The sequence below is a fragment of the Dermacentor silvarum genome, chromosome 8 (assembly GCF_013339745.2).
Source record: "Dermacentor silvarum isolate Dsil-2018 chromosome 8, BIME_Dsil_1.4, whole genome shotgun sequence".
NCBI classification, from domain to species: domain Eukaryota; kingdom Metazoa; phylum Arthropoda; class Arachnida; order Ixodida; family Ixodidae; genus Dermacentor; species Dermacentor silvarum.
This window is the reverse complement of record NC_051161.1, coordinates 2,714,754-2,736,672: the sequence shown is the minus strand read 5'-3', so window position 1 is coordinate 2,736,672 and position 21,919 is coordinate 2,714,754. Positions and strand designations below refer to the sequence as shown.

The window sequence follows — 21,919 nt, the reverse complement described above, 5'->3', positions numbered from 1 at the left end:
GATGGTGATAGCAAATTAGTAGACAGCTATATCTTCGCGTTCATCAAGCTCAGGCCGGTGGCGGCCAGGGTGGACGGTCCACTGGGTGGACTCTTACAGAATACCCCCCCCCCCTCCAGTTTTGAGATATTTTTTCCCAAACTGTGGGACGAAATACCTGTACGTTCCATTTAGTTTTGTGCTTCAATGCATGAAAGAACCTTTTGTTAAAGTGGAACAACAGTGTATTTTTTATGGCGCATTTGATGGCACACATCTGGAAATTAATTCCAAGTGGATACGTGGCTTTGCAAACTTACCAGCTACAATTCGTAAATTGCCATAGGTGGGTTCACATAGGTGTTTAATTTTTGGTGCTTGAATTGAGGTTTCAGGCATGGAGTGCGCCTGACACCTGGCATGAAGTGCGCCTGACATTCAGGCATGAAGTGGTGCCTGACACCGGCAAAAAAAAAAAAAAAAATTGCCGAGAGCTAGTGGGGCTGTACTAGTCAAGGTGCAACCAAATTAGGAAGGCCCACTAAGCTTCAACAAAGTCACTCCCTCACCAGAACTGGAATTGGCCTCCCTGGTGCAGTATTCAGCCGCTACCTCCCTAATAATGACTCCTACAATTTACCCATGGCCCTCAGTCCCCAGCGGCTGCAGAGCACCTGACCAAGACGGCGGTCAGACTTGTACGCGGCAGAGGGTGCTAAGAATCTCTGGGTCCGGACAGGCCCCCAATGAAAACTGAACGTGGCAACGTTAAACATGCCGCGCTATCGAGTGTGGCTAGCTCAGCAGGGCTATTTGAAGAATTATTAGGCATTGCCTGGGATATTATCGGTCTTAGTGAGGTGAGAAGAACTGGTGAGGCTTATACAGTGCTGATTAACGGCCACGTCTTCTGCTACCGAGGTCTTCCAGGATAAGAGAGAATTCGGAGTAGGATTTCTAGTCCATAAGGACATAGCGGGCAACATTGATGAATTCTACAGCATTAATGAGAGGCTAGCAGTCGTCATAATAAAGCTGAATAGGAGGCACAAAATGAAGGTAGTACAAGCCTACGCCCCAGCCTCTAGTCACGATGATGAAGAAATAGAACAGTTTTATGAAGATGTTGAATTAGCAATGAGAAAGGTGCAAACTCAGTATACTGTAGTCATGGGCGACTTCAATGCAAAAGTGGGGAAAAAGTAGCCTGGTGAGCAAGCAGTTGGCACCTACGGCATCGATTCTAGGAACACTAGAGGAGAGATGTTGGTACAATTCGCGGAAAGGAATAGACTCCGAATAATGAATACCTTCTCCAGGAAGCGCAGCAACAGGAAGTGGACCTGGAAAAGCCCTAATGGAAAAACAAGGAATTAAATAGATTTCATACTCTCTGCCAATCCCAGCATAGTGCAAGATGTAGAAGTGTTAGGTAGGTAAAGTGCAGTGAGCATAGGCTAGTGAGGTCTAGGATTTCTCTCAATTTGAAGAGAGAAAGAATAAAGTTAGTCATGAAGAAACATGAAACAGGCCAACCTAGATGCAGTAAGGGTAAAAACAGACCAATTCAGGCTGGCGCTTGCAAACAAATATGCAGCTTTAGAACAGGAAGATAAAGACAACATAGAGGTAATGAATGAAACCGTAACTATGATGATCTCAGAAGCAGCAATTGAAGTGGGAGGTAAGGCACCAAGTCAACCAGTAGGTAAGCTCTCTCAAATAACAAAGGACCTAATAAAGAAACGGCAAAACATGAAAGTGTCAAACTCGAGAGATCAGATAGAATTCGCCGAACTGTCGAAACTGATCAACAAGAAGAAAGTAAGGGATATCCAAAATTAAAATGTGGAAAAGATTGAGGAAGAAGTAAAATATGGACGCAGCATGAAATCAGTGAGAAAAAAACTAGGCATAGGACAAGGCGAAATGTATAAGCAGGGTAAGCAGGGTAAGCAGGGTAATATAATCAATTTGATGACACAGTAAAAACAGCGAAAGAATTCTATACTTAGCTGTACAGTGCCCAGAGCAGCCAAGCTACTTTCATTCGAAGTAGTGATGAACAGAATACAGGGGCCTTGAAAGACATGACCAGGGGAAAAGCTGCTGGAGAACATGGAATAACAGTCGATTTAATCAAGGATGGAGGAGATATCATACTTGAAAAGCTTGCGGCCCTTTATACGCAATACCTCCCGACTTCAAGTGTACCAGAAAGCTGGAAGAACGCCAACATTATACTCATCCATGAGAAGGCAGACATTAAAGAATTGAAGAATTATAGACCCATTTGCTTACTTTCAGTATTCTATAAAATATTCACCAAGGTAATTTCAAATACTGTTAAACCTGGATATAACGAAATTGACAAATTCCCGAAAAACTTCGTTATAAAGAGGATTTCGTTATATGCAGGTTTGGCACGAAAATTCGAAAAAGAAACGTTTACCGTATTTACTCGATTATAACATGCCCTCAATTGTAACGCGCACCCGTTTTCCGTTTTCGTCGAAGCACTCATCCTTGGAATGTCACACCAGGTACCGGATGCGTGGACGCGGGTTGTTTCGCACAAGCGCGAGACGTTGGAAACGGAAGAGCGAGTGACACGATGGTGTCGTAGCATCGTATAGTGTCACCTAGTGTCAGGTTAGTGAAGCGCAGATGCTTGTGCGGTAACCAAAGAGTGGCGCTGCCAGCGCGTTGTAAAAAAAAATTTTTTTTTTCCTTCGGCAACATCAACTAGAAAAAGAGAGTGCCGGCTTGGGGCAGGCTAGGCCAGCTACAGCAAGCGGCGGGATCAGGTTTGAATGAAGGGAGGGGGAAAGGTCACGCCCATGGCGGCAAGATCACTGGGTCGAGGGATGCAGGCCCGCTTTGCACACGCTCGCACGCTTGCACACATGCGCTCGCTCTCGCCTCGCAGTCGCCGTGAATTCGAGGGCGCCAAGCGCGCTGCCGCCGCTTCGCATTCCGTCGCGGCGGAGATGGTGCTTCCGGTTGCTGCTCACGCAAAAATGAGGAAATTTGGGGCAAAATCTCTAGGTTGTCGGCGGGTGAAAATTTGTTATTTCGAGGGGGTCTCCCGCTGCCACTTCGTTACGTAGAGGTCTCAAATACATGTGCTTCTATGGAGTAACAGTGGGGAATAGAAAAACTTCATTATATTCAGGAATTCGTTATATGGAGGTTCGTTATAAGCAGGTTTAACTGTAGAATCAGGGCAACACTTGACTTCAGCCAACCAAGAGAACAGGCTGGCTTCAGGAAGGGATATTCTACGATGGATCATATCCATGTCATCAAACAGGTATAGAGAAATCTGTGGAGTACAATCAAACACTCCATGTGGCTTTCATAGATTATGAAAAAGTATTTGATTCAGTAGAGATACCAGCAGTCATAGAGGCATTACGCAACCAAGGAGTACAGGATGCATACGTCTATATATTGGCAAATATCTACAAGGATTGCACAGCAACCTTGGTTCTCCACAAGAAAAGTAGAAAGTTACCTATCAAGAAAGGATCAGGCAAGGAGACACAATCTCTCCAATGCTATTCACTGCATGCTTAGAAGAAGTATTCAAGCTCTTAGACTGGGAAGGCTTGGGAGTGAGAATGAACAGCGAATATCTCAGCAACCTTCGGTTTGCGGATGACATTGTCCTATTCAGCAACAATGGGGATGAATTACAGCAAATGATTGAGGACCTTAACCGAGAAAGTGTAAGAGTGGGGTTGAAGGTTAATATGCAGAAGACAAGGATAATGTTCAATAGCCTGGCAAGGGATCAAGAATTCAGGATCGCCAGTCAGCCTCTAGAGTCTGTAAAGGAGTACGTTTATCTAGGTAAATTACTCACAGGGGATCTTGATCATGAGAAAGAAATTAACAGAAGAATAAAATTGGGTTGGAGTGCATATGGCAGGCATTGCCAAATCCTGACTGGGAGCTTACTACTGTCGTTGAAAAGAAAAGTGTACAATCATTGCATTCTACCGGTGCTAACATATGGGGCAGAAACTTGGAGGTTAACAAAGAAGCTCGAGAACAAGTTAAGGACCGCACAAAGAGCGATGGAACGAAAAATGTTAGGCCTAACGTTAAGTGATGGGAAGAGAGCGGTGTGGATCAGAGAAAAAACGGAGATAGCCGATATTCTAGTTGACATTAAGCGGAAAAAGTGGAGCTGGGCAGGCCATGTAATGCGTAGGATGGATAACCGGTGGACCATTAGGGTTACAGAATGGATACCAAGAGAAGGGAAGTGCAGTTGAGGACGGCAGAAAACTAGGTGGATTGATGAAGTTAAGAAATTCGGAGGTGCAAGTTCGAATCAGCTAGCGCAAGACAGGGGTAATTGTAGATCGCAGGGAGAGGCCTTCGTCCTGCAGTGGACATAAATATGGGCTGATGATGATGATGATGATGATACTGTGATGGAAACGACAACGACAAACTTGCCGGTTTCCAGTTGGGCCCAGGATCCGTTTAATAATGACACGCTAAACGATACAGACTATTTACATGCACATGTACGTGGGCTATAGTTCGGGAGTTGTCTTTCCATATAAAACACGTGCCTAACACTCAGGCGTCAACACTCGCCCGTATGCATCGTCGTTGCGGTGCCCGTGACGGTGGTTGTGACGGTGGAGCGTCGTTGTGGCTACGTAGCTGCTGTCGCGCCGCACCTTGTCGCGACGTGGAAGCAGGTGAAACAGCAGGCCGGTAGAACACCAGGCCACTGCTGTAGCTGGCCAGTAACGCCTGGCCTGGAACGCCTCGGCCGCTATAACGTCGGGCTCGGTCGGCGGACAGGTAGCTCAGGCGCCCCGGTGGCCAGCAGGAAGCACTGCACCAGGCCGCTATCACAGCAGGCCGCTGGTACACAGGAGAGCAGAGCCACGAGCAGGACACGACCAGGTCCGCACGGTAGCTGGACGCCCGGTCGCCAGTCCTCGGGCTCGCTCAGCAGGCTGGTAGCTGGTAGCTCAGGCGTCCCGGTCCAAGCAGGAAGCACTGCACCAGGCCGCTATCACAGCAGGCCGCTGGTGCGCAGGAAAGTCCAGCCACGAGCTGGATCTCCGCCCGGGTCCGCACGGTAGTAGCTGGACACCCGGTCGCCGGTACCCGAGCCTGGAGCCGCCGTTTTTCGAGCTTACGTTCGAGGCTGCCGCTCGCTCTCACGCTCTGCGCGCTCTCGTGTCTTCTTCGTTCGTGGCACGTGTCGTCATCTTCCATTACCATCATCACCAATCCTCTTCCTGGTGCTGCCATACAATCACCATCACTTCAAGTTGGCTTGTCACGCACTTTGTTTTGGCACCGCCACACGCCACTATCCACATCATCACAAGTGCCCCCCACTTAAGATAGTTGCCCGCAACTATTCTAAACAACATAGGAGGAGGGTGTGCATGAGTGCAGGCACGTTCAGATAGTTCAATGAAAGTTCGTGGTCCACAGAAAAAACTCGTGTATACACACTGATCCCAAAACACGTTGAGACTTCGGAACACAAGCCAAAGTTCTCACAAAAGAAATGGAAAGGTCTAACACAATACAAAGTTCTAATAAAAAAAACTGCAGTACTGTGCGCGGCAATCACGATGGCAAAAAGTAATAGTGTCCAAGAAACGCGAGAAATCGTTCACATCTTTGTCAGAGTCTAAGAAACGCGAGAAACCGTTCACATCTTTGTCAGAGTCCAGAGTAGAGCATGCCGGTGCAGGTATACTGAATTATGTTACCCGCTCCCAAATTAACCGAACCGCGGATGTCTCAATCCTACGTACCGGTCTTTCATGTGTTAACCACGCACGCCAAGCAACGCCAGATGTGCTGCGTCGTGTGAGGTCACCCACTCCTATGTGCCTGACATATGCTTGCACAAAACGATTGTCTGGTATCCCTAATCTTGTTGGGATCTCAGAATGCAAATGAGCGGTTGAATTCCCGGAGTTAACTTTCTCATGATTCAGTGGAAGGTTCGGAACATTCGTCTGGTCGTCTCTGTTCACATTTGAAGGTGAGTGAGTACGCGCTTCCGTATGTCTTACAGGTGGTTTCTTGTTGGATCTTGGGTTCACCTGGCAAGCTGCAGCTAGTATACGCTGGTGAAATAGGTTGATCACGCTTACGTCATGTACCACTGGAGTCATTGCCTGGATACTAGGTATTTTCATTGACATCATGGGGGAATACACTGTCATAAGTTGAGGAAGATTGGCTGGGTGAGTTTGCTGGGAATCTGTTCTGCTGGTTATACCAGAGTACAAGGCTGTGTCTTGTTTAGTGTCATGGAGGATGGGGCTCACATGAACTTTCGTTTGCGGAGCAGTCTCCACGATTGAAGTGCATGGTTCCAACAAACAACCAAAATCAGAAGACTGCTTTGGTGCTGAGTCACAATTCCACTCTTGTGATTTATCTTTGTGGCTTAGGGCAGTTCTTTCATTAGCTTTTTGAACATTGCAACCTTCGTGATCATGGAAAGCATATAATGCTTGCTCACGCGTCAAGCAACCTTGAGCCACCTCATCGCCCGTTTTCAAACCTAAAGACTTGGTTGCGGGATGCGGGAAAGACAAGGCAATAACCCCATTACCAGCTTCACCATCGGATGGAGTCATGCTGCCGAAAGTCATAGCGCTAGTGAGCGCTTCACGAGCTGCGATCTGCAATTTGAGGATGCATAGCTCTTCTTCATGACGCACTCGCTCAGCTTGAAGCTGCACTGCATGGCGAGCTTTTTCCATTTCTCTTTCAGCAGCACGCCTCTCACACTCCAATGAGCGCTGATGTTCCACCCAGTCTCTCAACTCCGCTTTCTTTAGTCCCATTCTCTCGCCTAGCTCGATTAGTTCTTTTATATGCATTGCCTTTCTGTCCTTGTGTGCAAGCTTCCAACCTGCCTCGTACTCTCCAGTGGCTACGCGTCCGAACCTCTGGAGATTCGTGTGGAGGTCGTCACGTCGTTCGTCAAACAGTGGCAGTAACTTGTGGGGATTGAAGCAGGGTAGCTTTGGTGACGATACGAGCGCTGCTGGGGCAGATATCTCGCTCTGCGCTCCTTCTTTAAGCTTGAGCTTCAGCTGCAAGATTTGTCGCTGCCTTTCGTCGGCTAACCGCTGACTTTCTGCTGCTGCTTTGAATGCCTCTAGCTTAGCTGCTCGTTCGTCCCTCTTCCTAGCCTGTTCTTTTTCAACCCACTCGCGAAGTTCAGCGCAAGACAAGCCTAACTGTGCCGCAGTGGTGGCTAACTTGTCTAAATCCATATCGGATGTCTAGTGCTGTGTGTACACACCCGAATGCCGGTCTCCGCGATAGGGATGTTACGGGCGGATCCTGGCAGGCTCGCCAGATTGTGATGGGTGAAACACAGACTTTATACAGACACGCTAGGACGATACAGACGATTTACATACAGACGATTTACATGTACGTGGACTATAGTTTGGAAGTTGTCCTTCCATGTAAAACACGTGCCTAGCACTCATGCGTCATCACTCGCCCGTGTGCATCGTCGTTGCGGTGCCCGTGACGGTGGTTGTGACGGTGGAGCGTCGTTGTGGCTACGTCGTTGTGGCCACGTCGCTGCTGTCGTGCCGCACCTTGTCGCACCACGCCGCACCTTGTCGCGACGTGGAAGCAGGAGAAAACAGCAGGCCGGTAGAACACCAGGCCACTGCTGTAGCTGGCCAGTAGCACCTGGCCTGGAACGCCTCGGCCGCTATAACGTCGGGCTCGGTCAGCAGACAGGCAGCTCAGGCGTCCCGGTGGCCAGCAGGAAGCACTGCACCAGGCCGCTATGACAGCAGGCCGCTGGTGCACTGGAGGATAGTAAGGATAGTAGTTTTATCGGCTGTATAAAGTTGTAAACATTTACTTACTAACTAAATTAACAAGCACGGTGTGACGCGCGAACAGGTAATCGTGAGCACATCTCGCTTGATGACTGTGGAAAGTCGGTGTCAAAACGCTGCAGTCAGGAAGCACGGCAGCAGCAGCGAGTGAATTGACCTTTGTGCTGTCTCGCGCTTCAACGCTAACCTCGAAAGCACAGCGCATACGAAGCTAACGGCACTGAGCGAAGTTACCGGCACTGCGCGCACTTTGTCCTATTAAGATAAGATCGCGTTCAAGATACAGTGGCCGCTGGGCCGCGCCACAAGCAGCAGCCGCCAGAGTAGAACCCCCCCTCCCCCCCCCCCCCCACTTGCCTTGTGCGTAAAGGAGATGGCGTACTTCCACCCTGCTTGCCTTCCTCCCTCGCACGTGCACGAGATTGGGCCGCGATTGTCGGCTGACGACAATCGTGTCGACACGGCGAAAGTATGCTTCATCCGTTTGCCCGATTTTGAAAAAAATTGACTCTAATTTCGTTTGCTGTAGCCGATAGTCCGTTATAGCACGGTCCATTAAAAGCAAACTTCGTTGCATAAATGAAAGGGATAGAGCAAACTAAGGTTGAAATATGGTCCGTTATATCTGAAACTGATGTACGTGGGTCTGTTGTAACGAGCGTAGACTGTATAGGCGCCCAGTGCAACATGTTTGCACTTGCACAAATGAGCGGGCAACAGTCACCAATGGTGGTCACGTGTGTGGGGTCTCACATGTGCTCTTGGGACAAAGGAACAACAACACAGTAGTGCAAACAATCACAAGGGCATTTATTGCACCTTTCATACACTAATACATACTAGCCGAATTACTACCAATTGAACATTCACGCGGGCGCGCGACAAATCAAGGAAGTCCGACTCACCGCGACCCGATAGCGAGCGAATACGTTTGCCCCATGCTATGACACCATCGCCTAGTCGTTCACGTGTACGGTCACGCGAACGGTGGCGCGCTTGAACGATCCGTGTTCGTCCATACCGGTGTCCCGCTCTTAGCCTCGCGCGAAGCGGGCCGGCGCACGCGCGAAGCGTTCATGCGTGTTGGCCGCCGATCCCAATCCAAAAAGAGAGGGCCTCCGACCTTTTTCTCCCAAGTGACCCCGCCGTTCGGTGGCGTTAGCATCGCGACACTAGCGCCATCTCTCGCAACGCGCCGCAACCACCGCCGGGCTTAGCCACGCAGAGAAGCCGGACTACAGGAGACATGCGGGGAAAACAACATCAGGGGACGCGTGAGAGTCGCGCATGCCCACACGTGATACTACGCACCACTGATCGGGAAAAAGGGGAACCGAGGGGCCCGATTTTCGTTAGCCAACAGATAATGAAGCGAAGGAAAGCATTGGGGAAATTATTTGTTGTATAATTGGAAATGTAGAGATGAGAAGGTAAAGGAAAGTGAAAGGGAACGAAAAAACAACTTGCCACCAGTGGGAATCGAACCTCCATTCTCCGTGTAATGCAGAGGATGTGGCTAATGCAGTGAACAACTTTGGAAAGAGACGGGTCCAGGTCCGTCCACCATGGAAGTGGATCTTCACAGTGAGGAAAAAGTGGTGGCAGATTTCAACCTCACCTGCTATAGTAGAAACAGAATTTTGGTGTTGTATGTGTTGGAAGGGCAAATAGCAAAAGCACTGCACACTGAGCTCTCCAAAACTGGGCTTGGCGTACCGGATGTTTCACACTGACTGATTTGGACAGCTCCTTTCACTGTTCATTTGTGGCCGAACACTGTCGGCTACCAGAAGTTGTTGAGGGCCACACTTATCTGTGTCTGTGCATTTTGTCGTTCTTTCACATGCACAAGGTTCATCCTCATACGTGATGAAGGGTGCCTTTTCATTTTCAGTGTACATTGTTTACTTCTGTCATGTGGTTGAAGTTCATTGCTCGAACCGGTCGTTATGCGAATACACATTTGTCAGAACACAGATGGTCACTACAGAATAATATGCATTTGGACATAAAGGGGCATTTTTTTAAGTGTGGTGGCCTTGCCGACATTTCGTGAAACCACAGTATTCTTGAACCTTAGGGATCACCTAGTAAATCTAAAATATAAAACGGTCTTGGATATAGGTCCACCTCTGCCCTTCAACTTGGCCAAACAACGACTCGCAATGTTTTAAAGACTGCTATACAAAATGAGGAATGACTTCAGCTGTTCTTTTTCAGCAAAACACTTCAACTGGTTTATACGGTTGTAAGGGAAATCATAGGGGCATTTCATATCACTAAATGCAGTGACACAGCCAGCCATCAATCACGCTGCAGAAGCGTAAATCGTCTTATTTGGGAGGCCAGCATGAAAAGTGATAAAGCCTGGAGTAAATAGACAAGAAGTTTTGTATGGTTCTTTTGTTTGGAAGTGTGACTGTGCGTCATATGCTGGTGCACTGGTGTGTGTATACAGTGAAACATCGTTATAGTGAAGTTTGAAGGGCGAGCCAGAATTACTTCATTACACCCATTACTTTGTTATATCCATTACTTTGTTATATCGATTATTATGTGTACTGCAATATGAATCTCTATGGGGATTTCAAGGGGAATTTCACTTCGTTATATACATTGTTTTGTTATATCTCGTTTCGTTATAATGAGGTCTGACTGTATAATACTAGAGTGTACTAGATTGGGGGAGTGGGTCCAACGCAGGTTCCCCGCTGAGGCTTTTTTTATTGAAAAGTTGGCAGCGCCACCGTCGCTTTCTCTCGAATGAGTGGCCCCGCGCGCCGGCTGGACGCTTGTCACGTCGGAGACCCTACCGCAGCTGCATGGAGCTTTGACAGGCGGATACTCGGTGGCGGCAACACTGATAATATTCCCCACTGATCTATTGTAAATAAAATCCAAAAAGAGCGGCGGAAAGAATGCAAACGACGCAACAACGACGGTGCATCGAGCAGACGAGAACTACTCAACCCATGAGCGCTTCCGAAACAGCCGGAGCCAACGTTTATTGGCCGCAGACTCAGAATAAGGAGATGGCAGCGCCGCCACAATGTCAACATTTCTTGCTTCAACCTCAGCGCTTGCCAAGGCGTCCACTCGACCCACTCCCCCATTCTAGTACACTCTAATAATACTGTTTTTTCAGAGTAAAATGTCATTGTGAGTGCAGCGAGATTGCTTCGTCCGTTCTGTTGTCTCTTCTGCGGCCACCAACTAACCCACCTGTTGACGTAACAGGCGTCTGCTCTGATGAAACAGTGGCTTGTGTGTGCGTTTCTCCTGCAGTTGCTTTCAGAAATTGCTGAGCAGTGGTCTTGAAGCATAGTGACCCATGGGGCAGCAGGGCCCTCAGCTTTAAGTGGAGAAGCACTTAAGACATGTGGGCCATAACGATACTAAGCTGGAAAAAGTAACATTTAAGACAAACAGTGCTGTATTCTGCAGAACCATAAAATAGCTTAAGATTTGTTGTTGTTGCAACTCTTTCTGACAGGAGAAGATAAGAGTGAAGACGACCCTCATAGTGTCGCCATCAAGCATCGGATTCCAGTGGCTGGAAGAGATTGAACGACACCAAAAGGATGATAGGCTGCATGTGATGGAGTACCAAGGTGTACAGAGCCATGGTTTTGTTTCACCACTGACATTTGCCAACTATGACATTGTGCTGACCACTTATGAGGTGCTCAAAAAGGAGCTCAACTTCACTGACTTGCCCCATGCCAACAGTGAGTTGATACATCTTTCTTTTTAATCAGGCTTTGTTCCAGCATCCAGCATATCACAGCCTTGATTTTACGTCTCAGTTTTGCCAAAGAAACCTGCTGTCTGTCTGTGTCACCATCGTCAAGCCTCTTGTGCATTGGAGTTACAAGTGCAGGTCCTAGTTTTCATCAAGCCTATCTCACTTCATCAGCCTATCTCAAATGGAGCATGCATGCTCCATTTGCAAAAGCACTGGTGCACGATCCCGCAAAGTACTTGCTTTCCAAACATTCAGTTTTCCTCCTACGTCACGGAACAAGCAGTATGCAAAATTTGAGAGAATGCGTGTGAGAGTACAGCCATTTGACGAGCAGGTACAGCCCCTCTGAGGATTGCGCCACTTAGGTTGGGGATAACACATGAATAACAGAACACTTCTGGCTCTTAAATAAATTAATGTTTTATACAAAACACTATCTTTTACTCTTGCAATATATAATCTTTGCAGCAAAAGTTATGAGTGAAAGTGAAAACAATTTATTAACCTTATTCTTTTTTTTTTTGACGCTTGGTGGTATCACATGCGGACAGCGCAAAGACATCCTTATCTGCCGAAAGCTGTGCTTGGCTAAGCTCAGACCTTGGGGCAAGCCAGCCTAGAATATGGAACCAACATGGAAGAGCTGTCTTGGCATTGGCCTTTCCGTCTATTGTAAAAGGGAAAGCACTGCTGCTGGCTTACCACTGTTATATTGCCTCTGTCACTTCATGTGTGCCATCGCTGGCTTCGACAGTGATATGCCACGTTGTACTGAAGGCGAAACTGGTTCCCAGAAAGACAAGCAACACTTAGATCACAGCAATAGCAGCAAGCACTGTTGTCTGCCATATAACTAGCTGCAGCTACTTGAACAGAAAGCAGATTACAGTGGTGCCCCAAAAAAAGGAGCAATAACGTTTGACCCATGATGGTTTTCTGGGGGGGCTTGACCTAAGGACATGGACAACAGTGAGAAGCACAATGAGAGAGGTCTTATGAAAGCACGTCACATGCTTTGTGAGGGGCCCAAATAATTCCACTTAGGTGCTGGTAAATGCAGCTGTTTCCTTGTGTCATAAACAAGCTGTCGGCATTGCGGACAATTTAAACATCGTACTGAACGCTGTTGACACAAAGCTGGTGGCAGTTGCCTTGAAACTTGGCTGTTGTGCAAGCTAGTTCAAAAAGTGCAGCCAAATTGATGAGACGTTCAACCCCACGGGTTAATTGCGTACTAGTTACACTGAAAGCTTGTTACTACAAACACCACATAAACGAATTTTTCAGATTAACAAACATTTCAGAAATCCCTTGCTGACTGCTTATAGTTTCAACGTAAAAGTATTTCAGTACTGCGAACTTCAGAATACTGAACTTTTCAGAATAATGATCGTTATTCAGTTTCCGTTTCATGTTAACAACCCCTTGGTTCCACGAATTCATATTCCACAATCCGGGGATTCTTAGAATTCAGTGTATCCTTCACGACAGCTGGAGCAGTAGGCTAGCAGACAATGCCACGGCGAATGGGCTCGGAAAACCTGAGACTGCGCGGGAGGGGACTTCTTTTTCTGTTTTGGACGATGATGCATCAGGTTTTTTGAGCGCATGCTCCATCCAGATGACAAGTGCTGCCGTGCAACAAAGGAATCTCTCGTCCCTCCTTCATCCTTCTTTCCGCGTGCACTTCTTTCTTTTGCACTTCTTTCTGCAGCCATTACGTGCACGAAAAAATTTAACCTCCATGCTCATGGGGATGCCACACGGCCTGCACTTTCCCGACGGTGTCGTTTACACAGCGCTTGTGTTTTGAAATAGTTCAAGTGTCTGCCTCAAGCGAGATTGTTGTAATGTCTGGCACAAGAGGTGTGGGGAAAAATATAACAAAAAAAGCATTGTGCTTTGGAGGAGGCATGGAGCTTGCTGCTTGTCAATGGTTTTGTAGGCAGCATCATTTTTTTTTTTTTGCACGTGCCACTGTTAGTAAATGGTGCATCGGTGGTGCATGGTGGCAAAATCTATGGAAAATAGCAATAGCGTAAACCGAGAGCTAACACTGACATTTTCAACACTGACAATCACAACTGATGCACTGACATTTTGATGCGTGGAATGGTAAAGTTTGGGGCTTTAAGTATAACAACCTTCCAGAATAATGAACACTTTACTGCGGTCCACTGAAGTTTGTTATATCGACATTTCACTGTATATATCTCATTCGTGTAGATTTTAGAATGTACAACACTGTTTGATGCAGCATAGCTTTAGTCACTTTTGCACTAAAAACCCGATTTACCTAACCATTTGTGACATGCACGCAATCTGATCAGGTACAGCTCCTTCAATTCCTATTGCCATATGGCTGTGATGGCGCGCAGGCAGGCACGGTGGACCCATCTTTTTGGAAAGTACAACAGTGCTACTATGTTAAAGAACCATGCATTACTTGATATTGCGATCGTGCTGTAATGCAACAGCATAAATGTGACGAAGGCCCATAGTGAATGTGAAAGAAACTCGCATGGCACTACGATTGAACCCCGCAAAAACGAAATCAGTGGGGAAAGCGAAAGAATTTGGTTTTGTAAGAATTTCGTTGTGCTTGCGTGTTGTGCTTGCGAAGGGTGTTTGCGTCGTGGCGTGGCTGCTGTCAGCTGCTCGTGATGGGAGCGTGGATTCCTCTCTGGGGCAGCACTGGGTACACGCTTTCTTCTCATTCACGAGCCCCTTTGTGTTTCGAACTTGAGCTCGCATACGGTGCCTTTGCCTGTACAGCAAGCGCATACCTTGTGTTGATCATTTCCGGACACTAAGCCGAAGAGCGGTGCCTAGTGCTCGTGCACAGCCAAACTGTGCCGAGCTGCACTTGTCGAAGGCCCAAGCCGAAGGAGATTGCCCGAGCTATCGCAAGTTGGCCCATTGGTTATGACGAGAGCAAGCGACATAGCTGCGGGGACTTTTTGCAGCGGCGTGTCACGGGAGCCTTTGCTCTCGCAGCGACATGCTATAGGCTCCCCTGTCTGTATTTTCGCCCTTGCTTCTGGAGCCCTTTGGTACCTGTGCCGTCCCGGGACAGGACATTTCTGCAGTGTTGGGTGCCGCCGGAGACAATAAGCGGTTTCTGCCAAATCAGGGCATCACTGTGTTCTCTTGTGTGCGTAGTACTCGGTAGCCTCCTCGCTGCCTGAGCGTGTACGCAACGGTGTGCTAGGTGAGGGCTGATGTGGTCCTGTGGCTTGCTAAGCTCGAACCCGCGGTTGTCGGTACTTCTGTGAGACCCGAAGACCCCCACACTGGCGCCCTCTCCCCTTTCAAGTGGAAAGGGGAGAGGCGTAGAGACGACAGAAAAGGTGAACGCCCATCCTAAGGCAGCGGGGCATGCCTCAATTCCCACAATGGTTAGGAAGGGGCTCGTATGTACTCGTATGAAATTTATGCGTCAAGTATTCGCTGGCACGTCACTTCGTGTGGCATATCATTGAGCACAGCTGGCTCGAGTTGTCACATGCGGTGCGCATTTTCCACGACTTTCTCTATTTGGTTTGCAAGTATTGCGCAATGCCTGTGTTTGTAATAGGGAATGTATGCACAACAAAGAGAACTGCTCAATTTGTGGCAAAAAAAGGGAAGGGTTGCAAGTGCAGCACTCATCCAGCCAGAACTATGTTAAATAAAGTGAATGGAAATGAAAATTCTTTCCACTTGTTCCATCATGGGTGCCGACTACGGGGGGGCTCCGGGGCTCAAGCCCCCTACAACTTTTTACCCCCGGCGATGCCGAAGGGCCCTCCCCCCCCCCATAACATAACGGGGGCCGACGCCAGGCCCGTGCCAAGGCACTGCTGGGCTCCTTTGGTGGGAAGACGACTACGCGCTTCGTAGACGCGGCAGAGTACACACAAAAACACCGGTTCACGGCGGTAGTCATAGACGTTAACTCCCGGCTTAGTCACGCGTGTAGTGTCAGCACGGAATACCCAGATACAGCGGAAGAGGTTGCGATTGCGCTTGCGCTTACCGACCCCTTCTGCGAGGTAGTTCTTAGCAACTCACAATCCGCAGTTCGTAACTACGCGCGAGGGCGCATTGCCTCCGAAGCTCTTCAGATCCTAAGGAAAGCTGGTCGACAGCACTTCGATAGCACCGCGATCATGTGGTTCCCAGCGCACGTCGCCACCCCCACCGACGAGGGCCCCCCTAACTTGAATGAGGTGGCACACCGCTCTGCGCGAGAAATGACTCGCCGCGCAGAGTCTGAGACACCCTCTTCGAGTTCGGACCTCCTGGTGCGAAACACGTGAGAACGCTTAGTTAGCTATAATGATATCACCAAGCACTACCAGTTAGGCAGGAGGATATTGCCCCCACCTCACCCCAAACTGAAACGTTGCCAGGCAGTCGTCTGGCGACAACTGCAGACACACACCTTCCCCAGTCCGGTGCGATGGCAGCACATTTTCCCCACGCAATACCCGAGTGCTATTTGCAAGTTATGTCAGGCAACTAGAGCGACACTCTCACACATGTTATGGGAGTGTCCTATTATAGCAGCGAAAATGGCAGTAGCTCCGGAGGCTCTTGCGTCGAAGTGGGCCACCGCTCTGTGCAGCTCCAACCTCAAAACACAAGAGTGGGCAGTCCAGCGGGCCCGGGAGGCGGCGACGAGGCAAGGCCTCGAAGTCCCCTCATGGGAGACCTGAGCCCGGGTCATTAAACTTCGCCGGATTTGAATAAAGTTGTTTCCATCCATCCCCCCCCCCCCCCCCCCCATCTCCTAAAATGTCAGTACGAGAGTCCTGTTACCGAAACCATTTATGGTTTCTTTTCATTTGCCTCTACATTTCCCCTTAAAACGTTATTGTGGCTAAAAGCTAACTGCATCATTGTTGACGCGGACATGCACGGCTTTTATTCATAATTTCGCTTTATTTCTGGAAATGCTGGCAATAGGAAAACAAACACATTAGAAGCACCAACGGCGGCTCCCTCATCCGTATTTTTTCACTTCCACATTTCATTTTAATTTCTAGTGTGAAGACCATGCACAGACACATTATATTTCAATGTGTACACAGGACAAAATTTATGATATTTTGAAAGAGAAAGAGGTAGCCAACTAACAATTATTTCTAATGATATGGATAGCCTATGTCTAGAGAATCAATATGTTGCTGTATGTTCAACTTGCTACAAATTGCCTTGCACACTTTTTTGACACTGAAAAAAATTCTTCAGACTTCAGTGACCCCTTTGGCAGAGTCTTTTATCAACGGTGTGTGAAATACATGTGAGTGATATGCGTCTCAGCATTGCTTCTCTTTCCAGTAGGTAATGCTAGCGACTCATGAAAAAAAAAAAAAAAAAAAACATAACAATTTACAACATTTATTGGGGATGGAAACATTGCAACGTCCAAGCAGAGAGCATAAATATATATAATTAAGTTACTAACCGAAGTGAAGCCAAGCCGGATTCACTCGAAATCAGAATCAATAGCAGTCGTGCGCAGCAGAGCTCAGAAAAAAGGACTCAGAAAAAAAAAAGAGGATGCAGTTTTGCCGGAAAGGTGAAGCAGTATTAATGATAGCAAAGCATAAGACAGTTACACGAAAAAGATTCTTCCCGTACAAATCCGTGTAAGAGCTGCACACCCAACTTGAAAGCAATTATTTTTTTTTAAATCCAACGGAGAAGCAATCGCGTTCAGCGCGATTCCGATTGCGCTCCACTGCGAATTTTTCCATGCAGCTTACTTTCGCGTGTCGCAACTATAAAAAAAAAGTCGGTTATAACTTAAGAAGACAGGAGAGGCAGGGCGCCCTGACCACTAAAGCACAGCGGCCGATTTCCACCACGACTAAAGAAATAGTCCCGCTGACGCAACTCGGCCCAGCTCGAAGTGCGGGCTGCCATGTCCTCCGTTGGTGGGGTCACCGGCTGCCCGGCTCATGACGTCAGTCTAGAGTGCACGCCCATTGATGGATGCTCATGTGCATCCGCCTTTGAGGGGCAAATGCCGCTGCCTTCTAAAGTTGTACACGACTATAGATGTCGAGAGGAGGCGATCGCCGAGGATTACGGCAGATTTCATACTCGTAGTTGGAAAAATTAGATAAAATGGCCCGGTCCCTTGTAAGGCTCGTCAAAATTGCGGCAAAATAGTGCGGCCCTCACACGAGTCTGTACGTTGGTTGTATCAATAGCCTATATGAATTGTAGTAACATTTACTCACTAATTATAATAACAAACATTGTGCAATGAACGGATCATGTGAACCTGTAAATATCTCGCTGTATGACCCCGAGCAGTCCCTATCACAACGCTGGCATTATGATGAACGCCGGCAATGGGGGCGAACGGTTCGTACAGCCATGCGATTCACCGCGACTCCGTAAATTAGATTTATCATCATCATCATCTGCATATTTTTATGTCTACTGCAGGACGGCTTCTGTCAGTGATCTCCAATTACCCCTGTCTCTTAACTTGGGCTACGCGATCTGCAACACTTGGGGCGTGGAAATACAGCCTAAGAAGGAAGACAGCGCGCATGAAGTTTGCAGGCATCCCTGCTCGCCCTTGATCATTGCACCGCCCAATGATTACCAACAATTGGATACGGCACTCGGGCCACGTAAACGTCAACCGCACACAGTAATTTGCAGCTGCGGCAGGACTAGATGAGAAGACGTGTGCTCGCCTCCCCATGCACGCATTTGATCACGTGACCTCCAACTAACCCGAAAATTGAGCGCGTGGGAAGATAATGTCCATCAAGTGTTACTGCTCAGTGTTACGGGCTTTTTCTCGCAACCGTAGTGTATGGGTCGCTCACTTATATGACTTTTGGACTTTATACGGAATATCACGGCGATGGCGACATTGAAGGGGGGGGGACTCCAGATTAATTTTGACCACCTGGGGTTCGTTAACGTGCACCCAATGCACGTTACGCGGGCGTTTGCCCCTTACCAAATCGCCCCCTACCGAAATGCGGCCGCTGCGGTGGGAATTTTTAATGCTGTGCCCTCTGGCTTATCAGTAGAACACCGTATCCCCTATGCCACTACAGCAGGTACCTTTTACAGAATTAGAAGGGCTTTTTTTGTTGTTGTTTTTTTCTTTTTTTTTGTTCAGGTATTTCTATGAATGACACAACAATTTTGTATTGCTCCCCACTATGTAATGCCCTCTGGGGCCTTCAGGGCACCTAAATAAATAAATAAAGTACAAATGGGAATATTTGTTCTTAGCTGTTTCTTTGCATGCACAGAGAGCTCTTGAGAATGCGAATGATTGCTGTATAGCCAGTAAAGTATTGTTACGCTGCGCGGTGGAGCCGAAGAAGAAGAGATCGAAGAACTGCGCGTGTGTTAGAGAATGCCTGACTGCCTGTGATCCCGTCTCTATGCCCTCTCGATCATCTTGTAAATAAACCCATCTCATCCGTAACAATTTTGGTGGAGGTGCTGGGTAATCGCTCTGGACAACCTTCTTCTAAGCACCCTCCGACAAAGCCGGCGCTTGGTCGGACTACCGCCTGAAGACACGGACATGAACGAACTGCAAGCAGCTGGCGGCAGCCATGACACAAGCATGCAAGATGATGGTGAGCGCCCAAGGCAAGTTTTCTGCTGGATTCCTCAAAAAGAACCACACACCTTTTCCGGCAAAGCTGATGAGGATGTCGACGACTGGCTCAAGTATTATCACAGGGTAAGGGTCACAATGGGTGGAACTCTTTGGCGCGACTTGCTAACGTCGTTTTCTTTCTTACCGGAACCGCACTTCTCTGGTTTGATAACAACGAGAGCATGATGACTACATGGGAAAGGTTCGTTGAGGAGATCAAGTGCTGCTTCGGGGACTCACTTTCAAAAAGAAAGAAGGCTGAACATACGCTTTCGCGAAGAGCACAGTTGCCCGGGGAAACATGCACAACTTACATTTAAGAAGTATTTAAACTGGGCAGAATTGTCAACACGGGCATGTTGGATGAAGATAAGGTTGGACATCTCCTGAAGGGCATCGCTGAAGATGTCTACAATTTTCTCATCTCCAAGGTAGACCTGCGTACTCCTTTTGATCTAAGACGTCACTGTCGTGCTTTTGAGGCGCTGAAGACGCGACGAGTATTGCCAAAATTTGGTAGACTTGACAACGTCACCATGGTCGCAAGTGTGGACGTCTCCACCTCCCACGACATCACTTTGTTGGTATGCCAACTCGTTAAGGAAGAACTGGCGCACTTTCAAGCACCAGGTGGAGGAAGAGACACAGGACGGGAGTACCAACAATCTACAATTGACGCACGCTGTCCTTGACGCACTTTGCCAACTGCAAACTAACAGCAAAAATCAGCCCTTGCTTGATGAACGTGTCCGCGTCGACACTATAGAGTTCCGGCATCCTTTGCTTTAACTTCGAATGCTGTCAGGCTGCACCACCCCAACGCCTTTCACTCCGATACAACCAGCCTCAGACCCCATTTTATGACAACCCTGTGTACCGCGAGCCACCTCTTTGCTTTAGCTACGGAATCCGTGGACATATTGCCAGGTATTGTCGCAGACGGCAGCAGCACATTTCGGCCATCCCCGAGTATCAATCTGGAGTGCACTACAGTACGCCGTGGCAGACCGCTGTATCCTCTTCGATGACATCCGCGTGAACATGCATCCCGGCGTGAGTCTCCAGCTTCCGACCGCAACCTTACTCCACCTCCGACCGACTATCGCCGCTCGCCATCGCCTCGCCGTTGCTCACTTTCACCACCACTCCAGCTGGGAAACTAGCTGGTGCGACCGATGGAGGTGAGGTCGCAGGACGGTCACGTAGTCCTCCACCTGTTGCCATGCTCAAAAACAAAGTGTGTGTCTGTGTTGATGGTTTAAGTACTCATGCCTTGTCGGGATATGGGGGATTGCCGACGGCTCTCTCCTCGACACACCGAGCCGCGCGGTTGGCGCATGCCTGCGCATCAACCGCGGTCCGGTACAAGCTCGAGGAAACAATAGACGACAACCACGTGTACACCCGGAAAGCATTTATTACGACTGCAACTAACACTTCGAGCAGGCCAGCTAGCTATAGTTGACATCGCTGAGGGTTCCCTCGAAGAGAATAATACACTAGGTAAAGAAGGGCTTCCGACTTACCAACTGGGGGAATGCGGGGGGGGCCGCGGCGTTTGCCGCGGCAAGAACGTGGTTGACTAACCACGTGCGGGAATACGGGAGCGGCGGCAGAGACTTCCGCCGTCGCCGCTTGCTGGAGACCAAAGAGCCGGGCGATATCAGCGGGATCTCACGTGACCCACCCGGTGGCGCTGATAGCGCTTGCGATTCCCGCGCGCCGCCCACGGAAGGAAAGTTTCCCCTCTCCCAACTCTCCCTGGCACGCATGCGCTTGACGCGACGTTCGCTGCCCGTGCGGCGGTTATGGGACACGAGGATTCCCACAGCCTTAATGGATACCGGTGCTACAGTTTCAGTGATGAGTGTGTTGTTTAAAACTCATCTTGGACACAAGGTTATGTTCGTGTGGGACCGAAATACTACTTTTCGTGGTGTTGGGGGTGAAACCCTGCGGCCCGTTGGTGTTTGCTCTGCTCTAGTGAGTGTTGGTGGACAAGATTTTCCAACTGAATTTATTGTTTTTGAACACACCACTCACAACATCATCCTTGGAATTGACTTTCTTGGTGAATGTGGTGCATTGTTAGATTGTGGGGCTGGTGAAATTTCTCTTCGAAGTCACGTGATATCACCAATACCAGAAGTATCTGACGTGGGCATGCAGGGAGTCTTTTCCGTGTCCCATGACATCCTTTTACCGGCTCGAGCTGCGGCATTTGTTCCCGTCATTTCCACGCATGGCCCTCTGCATCGCTGTCATGGTTTAATTGAGCCGTACTCCCGTACCATGTTGAAGAAAAATATACTGGTTCCTCGATCCATTATAGAATGTGTAGATGGTCGTACTCACATGTGGACGGTGAAAACGTCTATGGAGCAAGTTTTACTGCCGACTGGCCTCAAGCTGGCCACCTTTGACTCAGAGGCGACTATCTCTATTGATGATGTTGACGCTTCTACTGACGCGAGTGCAGCGAATCGCGACTGCACCTTGGAATTCTCCCGGATGACGCACAAGTCGCTATCCTCTTCTGAGCAGACAGAAATGCAAAAGGTGCTCGTCCGCTATGCGCCAGTATTCGATTTCGCGCAAGACCAGTGTCCCGTTTCGCTTCCTGATTCACGAACGCAACGCCGCATAAGCACGGGCCAAGCGACGCCTATTCGCCAGAAGCCATACCGC

General features: G+C 48.5%; 1 protein-coding gene across 3 annotated transcripts in view; it reads left to right on the top strand.

Moving 5' to 3' along the window:
- LOC119460522 (E3 ubiquitin-protein ligase SHPRH) overlaps nucleotides 1–21,919 on the top strand; it is a 245,675-nt gene that overhangs the window by 33,507 nt on the left and 190,249 nt on the right. For all 3 annotated transcript variants that reach the window (XM_037721440.2, XM_037721439.2, XM_049655121.1), the window contains exon 7: nucleotides 11,347–11,581. In XM_037721440.2, coding sequence (XP_037577368.1) covers nucleotides 11,347–11,581 — 235 coding nt within the window. The remainder of the gene's footprint in view (nucleotides 1–11,346; nucleotides 11,582–21,919) is intronic.